Source organism: Haliaeetus albicilla, chromosome 8 (assembly GCF_947461875.1).
Source record: "Haliaeetus albicilla chromosome 8, bHalAlb1.1, whole genome shotgun sequence".
NCBI classification, from domain to species: Eukaryota; Metazoa; Chordata; class Aves; order Accipitriformes; family Accipitridae; genus Haliaeetus; species Haliaeetus albicilla.
The window spans coordinates 5352395-5378571 of record NC_091490.1 but is presented as its reverse complement, the minus strand read 5'-3'; the positions used below and the strand labels follow the sequence as shown (position 1 = coordinate 5378571).

The following is a 26177-nucleotide window of genomic DNA, read 5'->3' as shown; positions in this document are numbered from 1 at the left end:
TGCTCCATTTCTTCCCCCAAACTCTGGGGACTCCTCTTTATCTTCTCATGCTCCGTCCTCTCAGTGCACTGCCTCCCGATTTTGTAACCGATCAATCCTACCATTAAAGGTGCAAGACATTCTCCTCCCAGTGGGGACACCAGTTCCCCCCTATATCTGGCTACCTACACCCCACACCGTCATTCACCCCTTCCTGCTTGTCCCGACAGGAGATAATGGTCAAAGGCAGGGCTGTAGTTGATTAGCACTGTCATAAAATGTTCTGATACACCATTTTTCTTCATAGTGGTTTACCTCCCCTTTTGCATAATAAAATTATTCAATTTGCGGATGTGTTGTTTATAATTTGTGGACAAATTGCAGTGGTGTCAATCACGAATAACTACTGAACTCAGAGATAATGTATTAAAATTAAACTGGGATAAGCAATACCAGCCAGGAGTTCATGCAAAATTGACTGCTTTCAATACATAATTAACCAGAGTGAGACTCAGTGTCATGAAAGGAGAATGAGTAAAAGTTCAAGCTGAAATTTGTTTCTCTTGACTCCATAATATTAAACATTAAAAGTTTCACTGCACCTTGAGCTTCATCATGGAGTCTTGGCATAACTTGTCTCCTCGTGCCGCAGAAACCTCATCTATCCCAATCAGTTTTGCTTTGTATCGGACACCGTCACCTTTAAACCTCTTTATTAAAGTGGCTTCACTGCGATCCTGACCTGAAAAGACATAAGGAAAACAAGGAAATTTATACGAATGCAAAGGAAAATAAATTAATAAATACTCAAAATTAAGTGGCAAATTAGATCTAACTCCTACCTCAACACCTAAACATGCAAACATTTCAATAAAATTACAGGAAACAGTACTAGTTCAATAAAACCTTTTGGCCTTACTACCTTAAATGAATTCACAGTGGAATTGTTGCCATACAAAATCTTCTGCATGAAATTTGCACACAAATTAGGTTTACAGAAATGAGAGATAAGCCTGAATCAGACCTCATGGATCTGAAAACTTCTGACCTGTATGGGTTGTTTTAATCCAAATACACTTGAGAATTCTTCATTTTGCAGACAAAACTCTAATAGAAACATGCTACTATTTCCTCGTATACTGACTTATCTAACCATATCAGCAATATTTACACTATTAACATTTGAATGATGGAAAAATAAATATTATTTGCCTATAGAATATTGCTGCTCTAAAACCCCCACAAGAAATACTGTCTCCTCATTCTATTCTTTCTGCTTATAGACATATACAGAAATGACATAACTAGCAAAGTCGGCTCTCACAGGCTCACCCTGAGAAGCTTAAAAAAAAGGCACAAGATGTTTCTTAATAAAAAAGCAATCAGGGGGTAAGATAGCACAGTACTGATAAGGCCAATGTACATAAATTACAAAGCTCAGACTAGCCTGAACCATGCAATGATGACACTACAGCAATCCATGAAAAGCACATCTTTGTCAGGAAGACTTTCTCCCCCAAGTATCTGCAGAAGAGTTTATACTGTGTCTTAGCTGGAAGAAATATGTTAGTTAGGGAATCAGTCTTCCTAAAATTGATTAAAGATATGTTTTGCAGCTGTCTGTGGAATTTCTTGCTAGGATCTCAAAAAACACAGCAGCGAACTGTAAATAATTGCAACCAAACAAGTAACCAAACAAACAACACCCAAGGCACAAAGAAGAAAGCAAAAATGTGAGATCTTAAAGAATTTGAAGTTTCTCGGACCCAACAGATTACACCAGAAAACTTCCCTAAACATGGACTGACATTGCTAAAATTTATACTATTACCACCTAGGAGCCCTAGTCGCAGATTTTGCCCCATCCTTCTAGCTTTCGTAAAAAATGAACAAAGAGCTAGAGTCTGCTATAAATGAACCATAGGTAAGAATCTAGTCTGACACCTATGTTTGAGAATTTTGGCCCACATTTTCTCCAAAGCTCATTCCCCTTTGAAAGGTCAGATTTAAGCACCAAAAAATTAATAAAATCTGCTTCTGTGTAGCTGGTTTTTGATACGCCAAAGTACAGAAACTTTGGGGGGAAAAGCTATTTTGTTTTGCATTTCTCTTAAAAGCACCTTTTTCAGCTGTCAACACTTGGGTCAACTTTGCTGGTGTTACACACCCACCATGTGGATGAACAAACTAGGTTCAAAACTATGGAATTGAAATTTTTACAATACCACTATGAGAATATCTAGAAGCATACATGACCAATGACAAGTACTTCCAAATGAACATACTCATTTGCTTCTCCTTCCCCCAGAGCACAGCACAGTCTACACTGTGAAGTAATGATGGACTAAATGTATGTTAAAAAATAGAGCTATTTTAAGCATATGGAGATCTTCGAGTGTGTTTGAGCACACAAATACTACTTCTTTCAATGAAAATATCAGCTCAGAGCAATGTTTTAATACTTCATTTATAGCCCCTTAAAAATAAGGCAGCTGACAACTGTTCCTGTGGCCAGCAGCCACCCAACTGTTTCCCTTGATTCGTTTTCACTCCCGCTCCCTGAGAAGAAATAAACAGGGTTGAAACTTCATGCTCTCACATTATATTTTATTAAAAAAAAATAATCTAATAGAGACACAAATGATAAATCAGAAACTCGAAGTAGTGGTAATCTCATTCCCCAGGAAAATACCAAGGCAGATGTTGGCACCATCAGCTCAATACAGTGAAAACCCATTTTCCACTTTCAGCCTCCAGAGTGGGGCAGGAGGGAGAACATCTGGAGACACAACAAAGTACAACGATAACAGTGGACTTTTCCATACGCCTTTTATACTTTCAAAGATATCCTGTTGATTTGCAGTAAATAAAATCCAATTCCAACAGCTTTCTTGCCAACAATTTTCAGCCTTACGTCTTTGTTACAGCTGAAGGCAGCTGTGCTAACAGCATGAGCATGTAAGTGTTCAAGAGTGTTTCCTGGGTCCAAGTAATGATAGCAACCTTGAATTCCTCAGTTATTTGAACCTTTATACTTATTCCAACCTCTGATCTATTTCACTGTATGTAACTAAATCCCTGACATTAACAGCCCATTCAAACACAACTTATGGCTATGTTTACTTACACACAAGTCCCATGTCAATTATGACCCAGATTAAGCAGGATAAAGTGCTTTTGGGATAAATGACTGGGAAAAATCATCAACGTGAAAATGATGTAGATATTTTAAACTGCGGTGGAAACTGCAAATTACTAGAGACTACAAATTCATCCGTAAAACCCTAGAGCATGTGTCCCATGAAAAAGCAGAGAGAATGCACACACACACTGCCCTATATTATAAATCAGCCATCTGCAACAGTCACCATTTCTCAGCATATATCCAGATTTCCCCCCGATCTATGCTCATACTGCATTTCCAAATTTTGGTGCTGCAATCAGGACTGAAAAACTTCCTACCTGCTTGGAAAATGACCATATGACAAACACTGTCAGTATGGTTGATTTTATACCACTCATGAGATGTGAGATTTATGCAGGGTGATACTTCATTTGCACACTGGACTCTTATAAGGCAGATAGTCCAGACTCTCACAAACATCTCATCATTAAAACAAAAAAAATTTTTTTAACGACAGTTCTTGAACAAGGTCCTTTCTGTGTTTGAAACTGCATAAATAAGAGATGCCTGAATTAGAAGGCTGTAATTCTTCTTAAGGTTCGGAGGAGGGTGAGTGATAACATTAAACCACTAAACCAGAGAGCTGTACCTGTGCCAGAAACCCACCCAGGAAAGCGCTGCGTCTTTCTTTCCACGTAACAAGCGTGGAAAGATCTTTTCTTCTTCCCAGCTCCTGCTTTTGTCAGCAGAGACCTGCTGCACACTCGGCTCTCCAGCCACCCCCTGCCACCGCGCTTGCTCGGTCCCAGTCTGCGGGAAGGAGGATTATCCTGGATGCGGGGCTGCACTTACTGCCAGAGCTCAGTTTTATTGGAATAATGAGTAGCCGCATCTTGGGGCTTTCACTCTCAGCCTGCCTTCCTCAAACTACAAATAATATCTCAAGGGTAGGAAGGGGGACATTCACAAACCACCTAAGAAGATTTTATGGAAAACTGAAGCTTGAGGTCTCAAATCATTACTAGACCATAAGCTACAGCAAGATTAGAAGCATGTGTTTAATGACAACCACTTCTTTCCACAACACATTTCCCGAGATCTCATTTTAGGATTTCTTGACTCGAGAACACCACAGCTGCCAAAGCCACACTGGGTGAGCTGCTGATGCCCATCCCAGTTGTCCACCGTACCCTGCACAGGTAGGGATCTGCCCAGCATTTTTCTTCAGAGAACCAGCACCACTACATCATTCTAAAACGATCCTAAATTAAATTTTTGTTTTAAAACTTCTTTAACTTCAAGACCAAATGGATAATTTCCAATGGTTTGCTCTAAAATGCTTTCACAAATTGCTTTTCATAAGCAAAGGAATATCCCAAGCATTTGTTTGCAACTCAACACAAGCGCTTTACAATCCAAAATGGCACAAGATTATCAACAAAAATAAACCCGATTTGATTCTCATGCCCCAAACTGAGAAAAGCTGCAAAAGCTAAAAACCCAATAACAACGAATTCAGTTTAGAAAGGTGATCACGTTTAACTAGAAAATGTGCTGCTGTTGACACAGGCAAAGAAATGTTTTGTTTGCAGCATATAGATTTATAATCCTCAGAGGCCCTTAAAATGTAAATGTAAGAGTAATTATTTCATCTACTCCTATAGATGTCAGCATTCACCTTTAAGCCATATGTGTTCCAGCTGGACCCACTGCTCCTGCCTGAGTAGGCAAACACGACCTTTGCTGCTGAGTTGTGACATTGCACTTGGACTTGCACAGTCTTTTAAGGGAACAATAAATCCCCAGAGCTGGGTGATGCAATATGCTTCTGAGCTTGCATCTAAAGTAGAGAGAGGCTTATCATCATGAGCAGTGTTAAGGTACTTTATCCATCTCACTAAAGCTACCCTAGAAGTAATAAACAAGGTCTTTAGCACAGTCAATCATTTTTATTCGAGGCAATATACCTTAATTAAACTAAGATTCCCTCAAGCAAGCTAAAGACAGACCTGAACCCAAAACCCCAAGTACTCAACCCAAGTACGTCAAGTACATTCAGTCCCAAGACGTGACTGGTAAACGGTCCGAGAGGAACATAAGCTATTATGGAAGACGCAGGTCAGAGCAGCTCAAGTTGAGTGCCGGGGGCGAGCGCTCCCCGGGTCGTACCCAGCAGCAGCAGTCACTGGAGCTGCTCCCCGGGCATTCCCATCAGAGCAGCACACCAGCTGCCGTTCAACCCGGACTCGGACATCAAGAGGGAGAGCTGTGTTCGCATTAGGTTATTTGGCTCATAATGCTCTTAATTTTACAGACTGCAGCTCCTCTTAATTTTACAGACTGCAGCTCACTCAAGGTTTTCTTCCCAGGCGCTGTGTATTTTGGTGAGTGTTTCAAGAAGACTTATCCTCACTCTTAGTACAAGTCAAGGATTACACTTGATTTAGGCTCTTAGCCCAACAGAGCACCAAGCTAACATTGTATTAATATGCTAACATTTAGAGCAAACGCTGTTCATTCTCCCAGGGGATCTGTGAGTGAGCATATTTCATAAATAGAAAAAGAAAATAAACCAAAGCATCACCGCAATAAGCACACTGCTGCCTTTTTCTGTATGTTCTTATAACATAGTACACATTCTTCACGGCACCCGCTAATCTAAACCAATAGCCCTGGAAATGGCTATATCCTTTATTTAAATGTGTGAAGCCCTCAGGGCATAATCTGAATTTCTTGATTTTACGACTGTAAAATATATAATGATATTATCACCAAAGTCAATAACATGCTCCTGGCAATCAATTCACTGAAGAACGACACACCACTGTCTTTTTTTTCCTTCTTTTCTAACTACTAAACTGTCAAAGTTGTATCCATCACACATTCAAATTATAAACCTGCAATAACACCTCCTTATATCTCGCAGGGCTGAAAAAACAATCACGTACACATTTATAAACAGCCTACATCTTCATGGGGACAATTAGCATTTTTATAGCACCAACACAGTGGAAAATACAAAACACTGCGGTGCAAAATGACCTCTAAGATGCTGCACACACTGAAGACTACTAAATTAATTGCTAAGTGAAGGATATTTCCCATTAGCTGTGCACATATACGACCCTATGTCCACATATATATGCATCCATAAGTTTATGTATTTGCACATATGCATACACATATGGTGCACAGCTTCATTTCGTATCAATTATCTGAAGAAAATTCACAGTAATTTTAATCAACTACAGATTTCCCTCAAAAAAAAAGAAGTACGTAAGCAGGTGTAAAAGAGAAAATACATACATAATTGTATGTACCTTTCAGTACAGCAGCAACTAAACAGCAATTCATGAAGGAATCATGAAAAGCTCAAACAGATGAGTCTCCTTGATGGCATATTTTTCTCAATGGCTTCACAGAACCGCAAGTCCAGTACAGAGAGCTCAAATCTATCCATCGCACACAGGGATGGATCTTGATACCAAGACCGCAGCACCTTGGAAACACAATTCTTTCTTCATAGGCATAAAAAAGTTCAGTGCAGCATGCTTATTTGGGATTTTAAAACTAAAAAACCCCCACAAATTCTCAGATCCTCCTGCTATCCATTAATCTAATTTTTGAACTTTTCTGCTAGAGGTAGAAAACTTCAAGTTGCGAGGTCGTGTATTTGTCACTGTCTTTGGGAGCACGACTGCCCAACCCCATTGTGCTGCACCTAGAGATCTGACACAGAAAAATAAAATTGTTTTCCTTTTTTAACTTAACATTTTAGAAAAGAGAACACATCATATCTAGCAGTATACGTGCACACAGTTTAACTTCTAGTCTTATCACTAGTGTTCTCTTCCTCTAAAAATATTTTTCAAAGGAGTTTCTTGCAATTAGCCATTTTTAACTTTTTTTAACGTGAGAGTTACTTAAGCATTTAATTTCAGGATCTATAATTCATCTCAAGTGACCAGAGTACATTCGCAGCAAGATCTGCTCACAACATCAATCACTGCTGTCTTTTACACGAAGATGTACCTTGGATTTCACACTTTATTTCATTGATAAAGGCTAGCTCCTAGCAACTGAAAAAAACTACTGATGCAGTGAAATGAAAGCTGTTTATGGGGGGTGGATTACAACCTTAAAAAGCATGTTAAAATTTTATAGGGAATAAGTACCTCTTTTCTGTATAAGACCCTGTACAAAACCTTGTTTACAGTATACAAGTACAACTTGAACGCAAACTTCTCCTTTCATCAACTGATAGGGAAACTCCTAAAAACTCTGCAAGACATGTTCTGGAGTACTTCTAGCTTACCCAGCTACAGATAGCTTGCTGTAGGGTCAGCAAGTGAACCCTGTTGGGGTCTACTGTATTGACAAAGTGATATTGCCAAGGTACAAGTACATAAAACCTCAGCAAACTACATTTGAAACCTCCTCCTTGCCCAAGAGTGCCATCAGGAAGCACGTGAGCCTCCTAGCACAAGGAACTAGAGGGAGAACCTCCATCCTGTCCCGCTGGTGCTTTGGTCCTCTTGGTCCTTCTGCTCAGAAAAAGGTAAAATGTCCCATTTTGACAGCAAGGCAAACATTTGTCTTGAATGCAAAGACTGAGAATATTTCTGCTGAAAATGATAAACCATTTAAAGAAAGGACACAGGAACCACTCTAAAGCCTCAATGAACTTCTATTACAGTTAAATTTAAAAACTTTACCTACAATTTAAACACAGATAAGGGCTCTCCAGGAAAACTCAATCATCATTCAGACTATCATCTCAGCAGTACTTCCCAATTGTTCAGCACTGCTATTCACAGTAACCTCCAGCTGAGAGATTTTATGGCTCCTGGCATTATTAGCCTGTGAATTACTGTACTCGAAGACACCTACACATCCCCACTCTTAGAACCAAGTTTCCTATGTAAGTAAATAAGATATTCCCATACTATTTGCTGTCTTTGAGCAGAGCTTTATGAGCAGAGATGTCATTCACAAGGTGACAGCAATTGCACTTGCCAAGTTTTTATCTTAACACTTTGTATTCTACATAAGCTAATACAAAACAAGATGTACATTTTACTGTCTCCAAAGCAAAACGGTTTCGTGGGCTAGATTAAATTATTTCTTTATAGTACAAATAAGTATGTGTGAGTATGTCAAGAGAAGAATTCAATCATTTACAGAGAAGGCCTCAGTATAAAATAATGTTTGATTAAAATTTTGGACAAATCTCAATGATGGAGAGTCTAGGGCAAGCACATAGGAGATGGCAGTGATTGAGCACATACGCTCCACAGGCAGATGACAAAGCACTCATTTTAGTTTTAGCCAGAAGGCTCACTGATCAATTTTATTTTCTTCGATGGTCTTTGAGATGACACTATATGGGCACATCCTCAGACAGAGAAATGACCAAAAGCTGAATGTAATTAAACTTCCTTTCAGCCTCTGTACCATGGAAGTCTCCATAAATCTTTGAAGGGCATTCTGTAAGGTGCCTGTTACAGGCTGGATGCAGAAGCAGCTAAAATCCCAAATTCTACACTGACTTAAATTGAAATGCGACACCGCAATAAAACTTCATTTTGGGGTGCTAGCCTTGTTCCGCAAGCCCCAGGGAACAACCAAAAGTGAAGCAAGGGGAACCTGGTACTCCATTTTCTGCTGTTAGAGATTAAGAATAAAAATGATGTTTTCTGGACAACTAGAAGGGAAGGGAAAGGACAGGTATCTGTGGATTCTGCTCTTTAAAAGACAGAAGATAGTTTAGCAAACTTTGTTCACTTAATGTTTCAAAGCTGGGGTAAATGTTTACATCATGTAGACATCAAAATGTCAAGTAAATAAAGCCCTTGGGAAAACAGGGCCATCAACCAGTTCATTCCTTACCCGCTTGCCTGGATGTCAATATGAAATTGGTTGCTTCTGAGACAAAATCAACTGAGAAAAGTTAATTGATTTTACAGTGATCCTTAACTGGCATTAATATATGCACTGCATTTGGACAGGGCATGGTAAAAGCCCAGCCACTTTGAAAACCAAGGGACCTGTTACAGCTGTACTAATATGCCCAAGCAAAAGAGCCCTAATGGGACATCCAATAGCTACCACTGACTACCAAGAATCTCCATAAAGGACTTTCAAAGTAGCAAGGAGAGGCCAGTCCAAATGGCGCTGCTAAATTACCCCAGAATGTGTCATTTCCCAACCAAATCTGAACTTGCTGGGGAAGAGGAAAGTAAATTAGAATTGCCTTTCCTTCCAAGCTCCATCGTAGCACTGAGAAGCACCTTAAAGCAGCTGAAAAACTAGCCAACACTAGGAAAATTGATCATTTAAATATGAGCATCTAAATAATCATTTTGGTATGTGAACATACAACAAGATTTGCAGAGTTGCTGAACTCCCCTGACTCTTTAATCCTGCAAGAACTAAAAGTGCTCAGAACATATGAAAATAAAAATCAAGCTGCTTTTGTGTGTCTACCTGTATCTGGCTTTAAGTATGTAGTTTTTGAGAACAATTTTAATTAGACTTTAACTAATCCAGGACACAGACAAGCATGTGCTTACACATGGCACCCCAATATCATGTTGAGATACACAAATTCACAATTTACACTTCAAAGCCTACAAATATATTCTGTTCATGAGTGTATCAAAGAGTTTAGGTTTTGTTATGTATAAAGAAAGAGAAAGGGTGGAGAATCAGTTCACTTCATACAAATGCCAATTCTTGTGCTGCCCTAAGATAAATGTTAATTCTCCACGACCATAAAAAGAGCAAGTTAAGAAAAGGTTATGCTCTGCTGATTAACATTCCCAAATTTCTCACATGTTCAATAAGAGAAAAATCTTTCCATCCAAGATAACTAATTACACACACTAAAGTCCCCAAAGAAAAGAGCAACAGCCCATAATAGCTAAAGCAGGAGGACAAAGCCATTCATTGATTTACACTTTACCCTCTCTTGTCAACACTGTGCTCCTGCTGCATCAGTGCTGCATGCACGCACAGAAATGGGACTGTGCACCACACTGGATAAAATCATGGCCATGTGCCAGGGCAACCTTTCTCCTCCAGCCATCCTCTTTGTCAATGTAGAACTTTATTTTGTTGAAGACTCATGCCAGTACTCATTAAAACAGTTACAAGATGATGCAGTAGATCACAACAGGCTGTAAACATCTGCAGACTGCAGAGTCTGCTGGTTGTGCTTCTGTTCCTTGACTGGTTTGGTTCTCCGTTGCAAATGAAGTCTCGCCTAAATCACAAGACTTGGTCTTCTGGGGTAGAGAAGGTGAACATCAGTCTCAAATGAAGCACAAAAGCTCTCCCACTTTGCCTCCTCTGAAGCTCACTCCACCACACCTCCCACTTCACTTAACCCCCGATACCATTGAGCAAAAACTCCAGCAGAAAAGCTGCATCACGCACCATGCTGTGATGGCAGCTACGTCACCAATGCGATAGTGCAGCTGCAGAACCACCCTGCACCTTTCTTCCTATGGAATTAGTGGCACTAATGATTATGTCTCAATTTATTAGTTGTTCTCATGATATTGGTATAAAATGCAGTTCTGGAATGTGCAGACCCTTAAGTTTCTGGCTTAAAAAGCTGGCTCCAAGGCCATGGCATTAGAAGCAGCACGTGGCCTCAGAAGGGAATTATGTCCCCACCTTACAAAGCCTGTTCTCATGCAGAAAAAGGAGAAGAATGAAAATGATCTGGTAAAACCACACAGTAAATAGATTTGTAGAAATTGTCCTATGATCACGTTAATTCAATAAGAAAAGCAGCTGCTATTTATTTTCCATGGGCAAATGGAAATACCAGTATTCACCACATGGCAGTCAAAAAAAAACCCCAAACCACTATTTCCCTGCTGAAATTGTTCACATTTTGCTATCCAATGTTTCAGGAAGAAAATTATTTTCATTTTGGCCTCCCACTGCCTCTGCAACATCAGAGAATGTCTCTCCCTGTTGGAAAAACAATAGGAGGCAAAGAGGAAAGCAGCTTTTTTCCCAAGACTTTGGGCTAAAAAACGCCATCAATTTCAAAATTACAACAGTGGCAAAGTGCTTCTTTCAATCTGGTCCTTTCATTTTTTGCCTCCTGCTGCCATTCCTATTGTCAAAGTGGCAGCAGGAGGCAGAAATGAAAAGACTACTGCCGGCAATCACCCTTGGGCAAAGCGTTAATAAGAAGTGAAACACCCCTGTGCCTTAACAAATTCCGGAGGTAAGAAATTGGGGTTTGTGCATCTCTCGTGTGTGTAGTGCGACAGAGGATCAGCACATCGGGGTAACTCTTCTGTTTCTGGAACTACATTGATCAGGCATCAAAGAGCCGAAGTGTTTGGGCAGGTACTCAAGAAACAGAAGAATGAAAGAATGAAAGAACATTGTTAGAAAAGTAATAAAATACAACAAAACCAAACTGACAAAACCCACCAGATAACTCTACTTCAAGTAAGAGGAAAGGAAATTACTCAACTGGGAAAAGTTGGGGCACTTTTTCAAGACATTGGGTAAATGGGTTGAGTTGTAAGGGCACAAGGACCCAACTGCTTGCCAAGCTAACCTAGAATGTTTGAATCTGAAGAGCCTGTTGGTATGTGAGGGGAAACAGAACAAAAAACCAAAGCTTAGTGCTACCAAAATTTTTACAAATTTGAACAAATTTGCTGAGCCACCTGCAGACCAGTCCGGTATTTCAGAGCTATTCACCTCAAGAACGGCAGCAAGGTATAGTGCAACCAGAAAGAAATCGCTAACAACCCTCCTTCCAAACCCTGCAAGCCAGACAGAAGCTCTTGAAAAGGGTGACTATAACTAACCCAGCCAAATAGCGACCTCTGTCTCTTGCCCTTTGGTGAAGTTTCAAAAAAAAACAAGTTGCCCAACTGCAAATCAGTGTCCTCCACACATGACTTATTTAGAAATGATGCCTTCGTTACCTGAAAGGAGAAGCTCAGTCGCAAAGTGAGCAGTACCTGAAAGTGTCTCTGCTTACAGCCCCCAAGGCCATCTCTGGTAGCTCGACACTGCAAGGCTGACGGAATTGTATCCTTTTTGGGAGAAGTATGAGTGTTAAAGGGACAGTTTAACCTAGTTCGAGGAAGTTTTAAGCTGCTGGAGTAAATCAAGACAGAGAGTAGGAGCTGTGTCTCGGTCTGTTCCCGCTAAGGCTTGAAAGAGAACATATTTTCCAAGATTATACATGCTTTTTTTACTACCTCTGTGATAACAAGAGTTCATTACAAGAGAGGAAAATCACATTCCTCTGAAGACCTTGGGGAAAAAAGTGTGAACAACGTTGACTTCATCTACAGAAGTTCTTTAAAAACAGAGAAAACAACTGGGAAGCGAATAAAGGAGCTAATGACATTGAAGATGGTATTATTTTTCATTGCATGAATTAAATAAGAGAGAGGAGGGTTTTCTTCACTGAAACTGAGCCAAGATAAAGTTACCTTTCTCCCATTAAAAATAAAAAGCAATGGTACTTCACAAATAAAAGCACTACAATTTCTTGTGCTAGAACTGAACAACAAAACTTTATGAAGCCTGAAAACTATAGTCTGTGCAATGTGCACCTAAACTGTTTCATCACCTGTGTTTGTTAAAATAATAAAGAAAGACTATTTCCAAAAACATTTTGTATGAACTCAAAAGAAGGAGAAGTTTTATTCTTAGGTCAGAGTTCTTTATTGACTTAATCTGTATAAAATCCTTGTTATATTAACTTTAAGGACATGCAGATAAAATCAGTCTGCTGAAATCAACACAAGCATAAAGAGCAGCCTCAGGGGAAAAAAATAGATTCTATTTGTATCATTAAAATATTAAGAGACTTTTAAAACATTATTATTCCTCTCGCAGTTGTACTTATCTTCTGAAGAGTGTAAGACCTGTTTACTTGGTGTAACACTCCACCAATATTTGGTGCCTGGAACCATCAAGCTTTTCTGTCTATTTCTACCTCTAACAGTATTTTGCGAGACCACGCTGAAAACATTGATCAAATGATGCATGAATCCTCCTTTGGACTGCACCCCAATGCCTTCTCAATAACTTGCCTATAACTTATTCATTTACAAACAAAATTGACTGTGTCTAATCTCCGTGAAAAAAACCCAACAATCTAATAATTTAATGTCTGTATGCAGCTTAGTGTATTATAAGATAGGGCATTGCTATGCCAGGTTAGTATGCTATTAGCTGGGGGATTCTCAAGCATCTGTCATGCAAAGTAGGTCAATTTCTAGCCATATAATTCTGATTATGTCAAAATATTTATTCATGAGTTTCCTAATTCAACATACTTCAAATAAGTCATATTTATGTAAAAAAAATACATCTAAATTATGGTTGCTAACAACTGGGTTATCGCAGCTTCAAACACTCTAGTAGTCCAGAGACGTGGATAATGTTTTTCCCTTACAATGTACTATGTAGTAACAGAATTGGTTTTATTTCCTATTTGCTGTTATTTATAGTCTAGTTTCCCAAGGAAACAAGAGTAACACAGCCACACGCTCCATGGGTGTATATGGGAATGTGCAAAGCAACAGAAACCCCCATCCTCCCTTCTCATGCCCGTTCTTCCCTGCGCTAACACTTGAACCTTCGGGCCAATTTCAGTCAAGTCTCATCAATATTATTAATTTTTCACTTAACCGGTTGGGGGAAAATAGGTGGCTGAATAGAGGAGAGACGCTATCAATGAATATGCTGTGAGCTTGTCTTTCCTTAGAGCTTAGATCAACACCAAGACCCAAGAAACCAGGTTTTCCCAGTTCCTCAACTCACAAAAGTCTCTCCATCAAAATGAAAAGATTACCAGGAGGAAAGGGGGGTATAAAATGACTTAGATCATCCACATGCTCAACAAGATCTAACCCCTTCCAGTGAGAGATTAGGAATGACTCCGAGCTGCAGGTAATACTCATGCAGTAACAGGGAGATGGAAAGGTTCATTACCCAACCAAGGCCATCTGTGACTAGCTGATCATACAAAGACAAGAACAAATAGAAACTCTGAGGTTTTCAGTCCTACTGCAGGCAAAGAAAAGGTCTTCAAGATCACCATTTTCTTCATTCCACTGTACCCTGCTGCAGCATTCAGATTACTTGTGGATTTCCCCTTGCTTTTACCAGTACTTGCTTTTATCAGCACCCACATGATGGATTCCACTTTTTACCAGCCATATCCCTATCAAACATCCTAAAAACTTTAGGCTTGGCAGAAGTAAAATCTTTTAACTTTCCTCCCAAGTAAGTGCTGCCTAAGCCTGTATTTCATCTTTTAATATATTGCCAGGAGGTGCAACTGAAAAAATGTATAGTACTATCATTCCTAAGGGAAAAAATGATGAGCGTAATTCTTCACTTTACTATGTTTTCTTTTATGCCATTCTAGCACCGTACTGTTAAGTCAAAATGAATTGACACTCCTCAGAGCAATGCCCACAGCAAGATGCAAAAGGCACAAAGGCCATGTGCAGGTTCTCTTCCTAGGTCATATGGAATAGCTTAAACATGTCTATAATCTATAGGATTCATTGCTTCCAGGACAGAGGGGAAGGAATGGCTTTACCTTTCATCAGTTAAGAAGTTGTCCCTGAACAACAAGACACACAGGACTTAAAAACTTTTGATGGTCTTTCACTTTTGTGTATTAACACATCTCCAGGTTGCCTTGATACAACCAAGATATAAAGGCTGCACCTGAAAAAATCATCAGAGGCTGAAACTCTAGAGTCATCAACCATGTGTCTACTTTTATAAGCTTTTAAATACAAATGTCTGTTTCTGGCCACCATTTTAAGAAGCTGTGTACCACCCTTGAGAGTTTGGTCCTCTGACACTTGCAGGAGCTGTACAAAGACCTGAGCACATTCCAGCCATTACTGCCGTATTTGCTCGAGGTACCACGTATGCACACAGCTATGGTCTGTCAACGACCTTTTTAATCAAAGAAAAGAAAAGGAGGGCATTAACACTTTTAAATGCTTTCAATTACCAATGCCCTAATATTAATTTTCTAAATGTTGTTCTACAGGGGTAATCAAACCGCGATCTGTGTTCCCTTTGTCTGGCTGCTTCTCATGCTAGGATTTAAATGCTATGTTTTGTTTCATCTGTAATAGTTTTCCCTTAGACCCTTCTGGTGGAGTCTGCGGGCATTCAATAGAATCTGATTGTTGATTAAGTCCGTGGCAGTTATTTAGCTGCCTATTGGGCTGGTTTGAAAGAATCACAACGGTGGCTAACAAGACTAATCTCAAGACTACCATTTAAGAAAAATTCTTTTAAGGTTTAAATGCCAATTCTTTCTTCAGCCACCCTCCTACGTGAAACCCCCAAAATAAAATCTATTCAATAGTAAAATCATCACCAGTAAGCCTGAAGCGGCAGATCAAAATATAAATTTAGATGTTGAAAAAATATTTCTACTGTACAGATATATAATTAGAAGAGTACTGTTATATAAAAAACCCGTCGTATTTTAGAAAACCTAACAGTATGAGATAAGGCAAGTTACAGCAAATGTTGTAAGATGAGGAAGACTTGATCCTTGGGATCATATTTTGGCAAGTAGCAATTTAAAAATTACGCAGAACTCATTATGCAAAGTCTCACACTGCCTTTTGGCTGGTCTGCACTGCCTTTTCAGTCCATCCTTCACACAAATTTCAAGTTCTTTACCTAAAATTTCAATACTTTCCTTAGGAAAATGTGTGGGTTTGACTTTATTTCAAGTAATCTGATTTCACCTTTTCACCATCTGAAATATTAGGCATTTGTAAAGCAGAGAGCACAGATGCACTTGTACGTGTATGAAAGGGAGACGTTTCAGCTTGAATTCGGTAAGAACCGCCTCGTCCAGCAGCGCTTGCAGGATTGGCCTTGGTCAGGATTGAGCTGACTAACCATCCATCTGAATAATGCCACTGGAAAGCTCAGCAAAGGAGTTAATAATAGTAGACAAAACAAGATTCATTTAATCAGCTATGTATTTCTCTGATTACAACAAACAAAGAAACAGGATTGTATGACAATTTTGAGAGATTGGTAAACTTTAGCAGTGCCTTGTAATGAAGACTTGGCAAGAAATAAGTGAAATACAAAGATTTTTCATACTGAGGCTGTGTAAACAGTTTCCACTTTTAGAAATGTATCCTAGCAACTCACAGAAATGGTTTTAAAAGACAGCTGGACAAAAACATAATTTGGAATAAAACCAGAGGTAATTGCTAAACCATCAAGTCTGGTGGTCCTGAACTGGTCTTGCAGCCACATCTCAACTCTGATTCAAGATGCTGAGAAAAGAAACACCAGGACAAACAGATGTTTTAAAACTAACATCTGCAGGAAAAGCTATAAAAAAGTGCATCAGTCTTGGTGGAAATTATTCTGAACTTTGTATTCCTTTCTTACTGATGTAGAAAATCTCTTTGGCTTCCAGTAGAGAGGCCTGCTGGACCTACAACTCGTGTTTTACATTTGCATGTTGTTAGACAGAGGTAAGAGATGCACAACTGAATTTTATTTATCAGGTGTTCACTCAATGCCATTGCAAATCAAATTTTTTTAATTTCATTTTTCAGGAGAAAACTGAAAGAAGCGACTTGTATAATAATGCACAGACCTTGATTAAATGTCTAATCCATAATTCAATAGAGAGATTCTGCTGACATCATCAGCAATGAAAAAGGTTCATGAAATCTATCATGAACACAGAAGGAGCCTAAACTATATTTCAGGATTAGTACTCAGACAACAATTGCATAAGCATTACTGGTGATGGGGATAAACCATGTTTATACGTAACAGGTCACCTTATAAAAACCCCTAAGAAGATGGAACATGAGAGAAGAGCATCCTGCTCCTGAGATGGAAACAGAGAATACTCATCAGAACATAGTCAATTTTACTGTGGAGGATTATTTTGTGTTCCGGTGACTGTTTACATGTAAACTACAGTACATGGCATATACAGAATAACTATCAGGCTGTAAATTCAGATACGGTAGGGTAATTAGCTCAGTCACAATCTTCACAACTGCACTCAAGTGGTTCTAAATGACTGCAGGTACCAGAAAGGGGGCCACAGACTGGGTCCCGGTTCGGTGCTCAAGGACTGAGCAAGGGATTCTTAGGGGAGGAGGAAGAGTTGGGGTTTTAGGGTGTGGGGTTGCTTTTTGAGCCAACACTTACCATAAATGCCCCTGGGTAGCTTAGCTATCAAGAGGAAGGTTTATTATACTGAACATCTAATGGGTAAGAAATTTTTTTTTTTAAACTAGCATAGATACATATAACTTCCTCAAAATTTACGTTTAACAGTTTGCCAGAGGATATTTTTCCACAAGAAACATCAGTTAATTTTCAGTCTTGCATGGCATCCTGAATATTCAAAGGAGGCTCAACTAATTCTTTGATTTTTCATTTCTCCAAAGGTCAACTTTTAATAATTCTATTATAAAGTTTGTCAAGAGACACATTACCAAACCAGTAGTACACACTGGAACATATTGCACATTTAATTTTGTTTCAGTTGATAAATTTCCTGTCCTTTATGATATATTCCCCAGGTTGCATACAAGGGGCCAAATCCAGAAATCTGTTTTTGATTCATAGAAAGGGAGTCATGACAGGCAGCAAGCTCTAGCTTCATAAAATCCACCCTTCTAGTGACATAAAGTAAATTATTTCTCTGAGAACACATTTCACACCGTTCTATTAATAATCACAGTTCTTTGAAGGACCCCCCCATCCTGGACATGGCATTATCTCAGGCAGAACCTCCATACCACAGCACCCACGCCTAAGTACCAACCAAAAGATAAATCACCCTCTGAAGATCCACTGACTAGAGATGGATGCTAAGGCAGCCAGCAGCCTGTGTTCAATATGTCAATAAAGTTCCTTAAGTTTGGTGGGATGGAAAACCAAACAGTGATACCACCCTGAAACACCCTCCCAGACCCCAGGGACTCCTGTGCCAGAAGGGACAACTTTGCAAATTAGTGGCCTCCAATATAGTTTTTTAACTCATTGACCTTGCCCAACTGCTTTTTAACTTTAAGCACCTGACACAAACCTAGTCCCTAAACCATATTGCTGCAAGGAGTCCCAAGCAATGCAGCGTTGTTCTGCTCCCTCTGAACCCAGCTCCCATCAGCTTTCACCGGCCCCGCGTGGCCTCAAAGGATCAGTGAACGCTTGCTCACTTGGTTTTGTAGAACTAAACTTTCAGATGTCTTTCTCAAGTGGCGACTGAGAAATGAGACCCCACCACCGCACATATAAATTTATTACTATTTTTCCTTCTGTGTGCATTGTTTTACATTATCAGCATTGAATTGTATCTGCTTCATTGCCCAGTTATTCAATATCATCACATCTTCCAATGCTTCACTGCTATATTTCATTTCTACTGCTTTGGATAGTATTTTACTGCTAGCAAACATCACTGCCTCTCTATCTGCCCCCTTCCTGGCTTATGTTACTGGTTCAGGGTGATTGACATCAGTCCTCTGGCAATGCAAATTAAGATCACCATTTTATTACCACTTCCCCTCTTTCCCAATTCATTTATTACTTCTGAACTTTAACACTTTTGGACTCATGCCACTTTTCAAGAAAAGGGCAAAAAAAAAAATCAGATGAAGAAATTCAAATGGAGAGCAGCACACTTAACGCTACATTTGGATTTATTTTGGAAAAATCTTAAGATCTTTTGTTCTAAATAGAGTTACTGACCTAGAAACATACATTCATCTCTGGAAATAAATCAAAATTCCTCCTACATTAATCTAATTGCACCAGTGGAAGCTAAGTAGTCCCTTAAGTAATTTAAGTTTCCTTATTTGAGGGGAGAAAAAAAAAATCAGACCTTCACCATCACTGGGAGTGTGTTTTGTAGAACAAGCCAGTTATGATTAATTTCTCTGTTTGCAGTAGTAAAGGCATTTTGCCTTAAAACAGGAATAGGTGTGAGCAGATAGTCTCGGTGTTAGTGGTTAGTAGTTAGTAAATAAATGACTTCAAAGTACATAAAATATTCTAGGTTTGTTTCTTTTTTTTTTTTTACTGTCACTGTGATAAAACTCCCCACAAAATTTGCTGATTTCTGAAATACAGTAAGCTCAGAAAGTAGGAACCTTTTTTAGAGGTAGCTGTAATGAAAAAAAGTGGAAACTTTAAAGAATTAATGATCTCGCTGGGTTTCTTACTTCCTACTCCTGTAATCATGAAGCTATTTTATAAAAGGGCAGTAGCACCAATCATCAAAATCATCCCCATTTTCCTGCAGTGACAGTATTTAAGAGAAAGGAGGAACCCTTGCTTTATGCCCAAAGAAAGGGTGCAAATCCCAGGAGGATTCAGGTGTCTTGTCTTAGAGGCAAACGTAGCTATGCAGCCTGGCGCCAGGTACCTAAGACGCAGAGCAGGGCAGGATATCAGACTCCTGTCTTGGTCTATCTATGGGCTCTTCTGAACTTCAGTCTCAGAGATTTGGCTCTCCCCATGTGATACAGAAGGGCCGTGGGAGCTGGAGTAGTCCGGACTCCGTCAACAGAGAGAGGAGATGGAGGACCATGCGTTTTAAAGTTTGCATTGCAACGTTCAGTCCCTACGTACACAGTATGAGAAACATGTACACGTCTTGTTATAGACAGGTTGCAAGATGACTTCTGGATGCTGTGCAACCATGCTTCGCACTTTGCTTAAGGGCAAAAGTAAACTCTTACAAGAAGGCGGCTCCTCTCCCTTTTACCAGTCTGCGCAAAAAGTTCTTCCTCCTTTTCAAACACAAGACTTAAGTACTGAGAATAAAATTTCAACCCCACCACCCCAAGGAGGAGGCATCTCTGCCCACTGAGGTACCATTCCCCTCGCAGCTGTTTAGTAGCGTGACCCAGTTGTGATTTAAGATCAAGGACAACCAGGGAAACTCGTGTCACAGAGCACCAGAGAATTTATTAGGGCCTGTGATTTCTTGTGAATCCCTTTTTCTTAGACAAGATGTTCTCTACAAATAGCTCTTTGTCTAGAGTAATTATTTGGGGATTAGGAAGAGCTAATAAAACCCTCTCTTGAAAGGCTGGATGAATTTGAGATGATAACAAGGTTGTGATGTGCCTAAGGGAGCAGGGGCATCTTTCTGATTGTAATTTAATCAACCTTGATTAAAAGAAAGAAACATTTACCTGTACCCTGTTCAATAAATTTTGATAAAAGTCTGTATTCCAGCAGGCAGCCAATCTATTTGTCCTAGCGTACTTACCGTAAACAGGCTAAACTCAGATTTCCTCTACTTCTGCTCTACCTCAAGAAAACCAAAGGAAGACATGATGGTACAGTATATATGCAGTATGTATGCTAAAAACCCCGAAGAATACTACTACAAACCAAAACACAGTCACAAGCAGTGTTCTTGAGAGACGTGGTCCTGATTTCAGGTTTTAATATACTCCAAATCCATACATCAGTACTGGGAATAACTGCTTGCTTAGAGTAGGGATACATAGCTAGCAGAGCAGTACTGATGCATTTCCACCGCATTCAGCCCTAAGCATCACTGCAGTGGTGTAAAATTAGACTTGCGACTCAAAGGACTTTCCTTCTCTGAGTCTGCAGAGGAAGGACCACCACGAGCTTCTGGCTTCATGCTCACTGACAGCATTTGGATAGAGTCTTCTGCAGCAGTGCAGACTACTCTTGATGAAGCGTTCCCACAGTAATTGTCTCTAAAGGAAGAGTAATTTATATTTTAGCTACTTTTTCTTGATAGGCCGCAGCTGAGGGGACAACAATAAATAGTAATTATCTGTACTCTTCCCAAAAGAAAAAACTCCAATTATTTGTTCTCATATATACCAGAGCTCACCACCAGTATAAATATTTCCTTCCACCATTTCCTTCAGTCTTTGAAAGAAAAGCCTATGAACTGAAAATCTAAGGATGCAATGGATTGAATATGAATAGCTTATTACTTCTGCAAAGTATCTTAATTATTGTAGGTCGTACTAGTCCAGACAATTAAGGCTTGATTAGGCTAAAGTTATTTTTCCTACTTTAGTCATGTAGTTACTTTTATTTACATCAAGAGCCCTAAGCTGCACTTACTTAAAAAGAAACCAAAATAGTCAAATAATACCTACTTTACAAGTGAATGAGTAGAGAAACATATTAGTCGGCGTTGCTTAACCAGAATAAATCCTAGCAATTGACTGAGTTTTCCATATTCTTTACACAAGCTGAAACAAGCCAATTCCTGTAAGATTTTGGACCCTGAGTTTAAATAGGCCAAAAAATAAGAGCACTGAAAATTTAATACACTCTGCACACAATACAAATTAACATATTGCAAAATAACCTTCACTAAATGCAAATGGAAGATGAGATTCTGATATGCTTACTCCAGTATTAATTTGAGTTTGCTGATGAACTGAGGTGCTAATTAACTTGTAAAGCTATCAGTATTTGGCTTTAACTGATTGGATGTATTACAGAAATCCTAGGATGCTCAGAATATGTCAAAAAAAGAAAAACAAAGCTAAAAATACTTAGGTTCTCACTGTTTTGAGACACTGGTGGTTTTAAAAGCAACAGAAGGGAAATCCAACAGATACGAACTGCTTTGCAAAATAATGAAGTGAATTAAATTAAACTATATCTTGATGAAAATCAGTGAGGAAAACAGCACTAATGATGCTAAGAATGGAATATAACATCTCTCTGACTACACCACACATTCAATAAGCACACTGTGCACATAAAACAATGTAGTGAGTGCAATAAACATAAACCACAGTAAAAAGGAGAATGTGCACTTTACATTAGGCAGTATACAGAAACCTAGACCAATTATATACATAAAATATTGGTATATGCTTCACACATAAGCCAGTGAAAAAACAATAAGGAAAAAGCAGGGCAGCAGGTGACATTTTCAAGATGAAAAAAGTCCAAACCAGAACCACGGGAGCTAATTAAAGAGCACATGACATAGCAGGCTCTTCCCATTCCCTTATCTTGTTTCAATACCCCTTCAAAATATATTAAGCAACATCAAATGAGGCAGGAGATCATATGGTCATTACTCTCTTCCCTGCTTATGAATACTAGAGTAAACTGACTGCCCGGCAGCTTTTGTTTTAAACACTCTTCCCCTTTCTCCTTTTGGCTCGGCAGTGCCAGTTGGATACAGAAGACTCCCAAAGAGGCACTTCCACATCTGGCACAGAATGAAGTTTAACATCTGAAAGGCAGAGGGGCATATTGTCACCTACTGAAAACTGCAGGGTGACAATAGCGGGTAGGATTGGTGGCCCCACAAGCTGGGATCTGTATTAGAGCTTGATTACTTCACTGAAAAACTGGCAGTCGGCAATTACAGCATAGCTAAAGGAAGGAACCCACCTGTTACTAGATCATTTATGCACCATTTTCTGTTAATTAAGGATCATCTATACCAAATTTTAAGCCTGGATGTCACACAGTTAATACTGAACAGAAGACAGTCGCTAGCACAGGAAAGAAATATATAGGGAAAACAATTAGCAGGGGAAAAACGTCCTCAAAATTGTTACAGATCCTTAAATGTCTTATTACATAAATAGTTAATTAAGAACAACTTACAGAAACAATTATCATTACCATATTAACACTAATTGTTCTACACAGGAAGACCGCATTTTATAAAGCAAGATTGCCTGCCCGTTACTTCAGCACATAAAAATGTCAAGGGACTTTCTTTGGTCTCCCGAATTCCCTTCCAGTCTTTTACCGTCTCAAGACAGAAGGACTCTAAAACAAATTCAAATAACGGGGTTAACATATTAAACACAGCACCTGCCTACTTTTATTGAAATACGACAAGTTATTCTATGCAAAGTATTCATCCTTTTTTCCCTTCCTTCATGAAAATACATCACTTACAACCCTGCCCAGGGAAATGTGTTATCACTAATACTGTATGGATAACAAGTAGTAAGATTATGTCCTCCTAAGTAAATATGAAGAGACATAATTATGCCTACAAACAGTTAAAGTCTTGAGATTTTTAATTCAGTGAAAAATTCTTCAAAGAGAAAAGATATTAAAAAACAGGGGAAAAAAGACTGTCAAAAATTAAACTCAGGAGGGATGACAAGAAGGCTTTCTGCTCACATTTTTGATGCCAGCATTGCTTTCTCAAACCCTATAGATGGAAACAGAAGTTAAGTGCATGTATCCCAGCACAGAATCTGGCCCTTCAGCTCAGGGCTGCCGTGCCTGATTGAGTTTAATTTAAGCCTTCTTCAAATTGCCTCCCCTGTTGCCTATCTGCCAGCAGCCAGCAGCTTTCTCTGCACAGCATGTCCTGCCTTCAGGGCAGGCAAGGAGGAGAGCACCCGCTGCAGCTCGCATCAGCGCAGGATTTTCAGCTGCTGCAAACGGTTGCAGCTCTCCGGGTTCCCACTCCTAGGAACGAGTCACCTTCTCACCCACAAGTACCCAAAAGTTACCTGCTTTCCATTACAAATCCGCTCGAGTAAAACAACTGTAGATGTGGGAACATCTTCTCCTGGATCTCAGATACAAGTATTTCACATCAGCCTTCCAAATTTTTTTTCACAGGACAATCAGGGACCTTGAGATCGGAACGTTTAAGCCATGTGTCCCATCAAATCAATCCAAAACCCCCATTAACAAAAACATTACTACAACAACCCCCCTAAATATGGTCACCTTCTATTTGCTCATTTAAAAGACAACCAGACCAGTGTCCTTGGAAATTTCAAGTCATATGCTACAAAACCAGCTGTTTTTTCCTCAATCTGTATGACAAAGATGCCTGCTATCTCCTGTCTGCCTGTTCCAGGAAGAAACAAAAATTAGAAACAGAATATTTATTTACATTTAGACTTGCTTTTCCACAACTGGCATGTAAATTAGAGGCAGGTGTGGAAGGAAAACAGAGATCTTTTAAGTTGTTAACTTGTCATGGGCCAATTCCCTCACCTTCCACTGAAGTTAGACACATGCAGCACTAAGAGCTCTGTATAACCTGGTCAGGTTAGCTCTCATTTTCTCCAGATAAAAAAGGAAGCATTTGCAGAGAACTGAGATGTACCCAATACTTAAAAAAAAAAAAGTAGAAAGTTATTTGCTTCATGATGGCTAAACCAATACTTAAAAAAAAAAAAGTAGAAAGTTATTTGCTTCATGATGGCTAAATATTGACTATTGACCCCAGAGCCTAACACAGGAGAGAAGACTAAGAGAACTTTGTTTTTTTTCCCTTTGTCAACACCAAGGTGAAGGAGGATAAAGCTGGTGTGTAAGTACACACACGAAGGAGACAAACACCAGGAATGGCCTTACATAAAGACTATGTCAATGTACTTTGGATAGCTAACGTTTATGCTAGCAATTGCAAGGGTAGTGGTAATAGCTGGAACAAGGAGCTTCTAAAGCTGTCTTTCCCAGGAGTAGTGGGCATGTGGAAACGAGGCAATACAAATTATTCACTCAGGTATCTTCCTCTGAGGCTTATTAGATTTACAGGGGAAATAAGGGAAGAGAGCTCTGGAAGATGGTATGGTGATACAAACCTGAGAAATCGGCCATAGGCTTGAGTAGAACATCTACAGTAGCAACACGCAGTGGGGACCAGGAGAGCAAAGGAAGAAGCTCAAGAAAATAACCCAGCAACTACACTGCAGCTGGAAAGTCATCTGCCTGACATTCAGCCACGCTGGTTGCTCACAGCCTAGTCTAGCATATGCAGAAGGTAACTGGAAACAGCAACGTGACAGTGAAGAAACAGACCACAATAAACTCCTACATATATTCTGCATCATTATCTGTGCGAGGGGCTGGACTCAAAGTTCCTCCCAATCCAATGATCTCATGAAACAGAAAGTTTTAAGTTCTTGATGTAGGAAGACAAATGAGCTTCATTTAGAAAGAGCAGTAGCTCCTGATGCCTTTGTACAGTCAAGTGTCAATCACTAAAGCTATGCTTTTCAAGCTTACAGAGGTCTCAGTAACTACGACAGCCCCAAACTCAGCACTACGTGTGTTGTTCTAGCTCAGTCGACATGGCAGTATTACGCCAGTTTTTTCTAATTGTGGCCCAGAGAAATACCAGGGTGGCAGCAACCTCTCCAGGCTGGCCCGTCACATGAGAACAACTCAATTTGGGGCTTTTGCTAAAATAGCTTGCAGGAATTAAGCTCTTTTACCTTGAAACCAAGTCTGAAGCCACAGCCTAAACCTTTACACAATCTTTTCCTCATCCCCACCTCCTTGGCTTACCTATAATTAAAATGACGAACACTGGATCTTAAATAAATGCACGACCACAATAGAAGAACAAAGCAGACTTTAACACTGTTTTGTGTTAGTGCTGTCATTTCAAAATTCCTCAGACCTAAAAAAGCAGTAGAAATAGGCACTCATTTATACAAGGACATCTGCTCACAGAAAGGCTAGACATGTCATTATTATCCTCTACAAGCTCATCTTTTGAATAATACAGCAAAATCGGAGAACAAACGCTAAAGACGGACAACTGACTTGTACTATTTCATACGTTCAAATGCTTTCTTGTGCACACTAAAGCATATACTTGTCAGCAGCCACACAAGTGCACGAGGAAATCCTGCACGCACCAGCAGGCGCTTTAAAGTGCTAGTTTACCTGTTTGGCACATCTCTGTTGACAAATAGGATTTTCAGGCCAGGTTATTAATAATGATTCTGTGTGGAGCTATTGAATAATGAGGATAACTACTGAAAGTCATAACACGCCTCTGGTCTCAGCATTAGACTCCCCTCGATTTCTTAGGCTCCCTTCCACGCTCTCCTGCAGCCTCCCGTCATTACGTGCAAAGCGAGCAGCAGCTCAGTGTGCCGAAATCAGACCTCAGCAGTCGAGAGCTTCACTCCAACAATGCTGGCTAATGAAAATGATGACGGAGGAGAAGAGAACGGTAATGAGACATTTCAAAAAAACTCACGCGTGCTTACTTTAAGGTACGGAAGCACTGAGGTGCGCTACCCTG

At 39.6% G+C, this 26177-nt stretch overlaps 1 protein-coding gene across 21 annotated transcripts in view; it reads right to left on the bottom strand.

The window, feature by feature from the left end:
* DAB1 (DAB adaptor protein 1) overlaps nt 1-26177 on the bottom strand; it is a 471933-nt gene that overhangs the window by 65873 nt on the left and 379883 nt on the right. For all 21 annotated transcript variants that reach the window (XM_069788615.1, XM_069788621.1, XM_069788614.1 and 18 more), the window contains one exon: nt 582-721. In XM_069788615.1, the coding sequence (XP_069644716.1) occupies nt 582-721 (140 nt within the window). The remainder of the gene's footprint in view (nt 1-581; nt 722-26177) is intronic.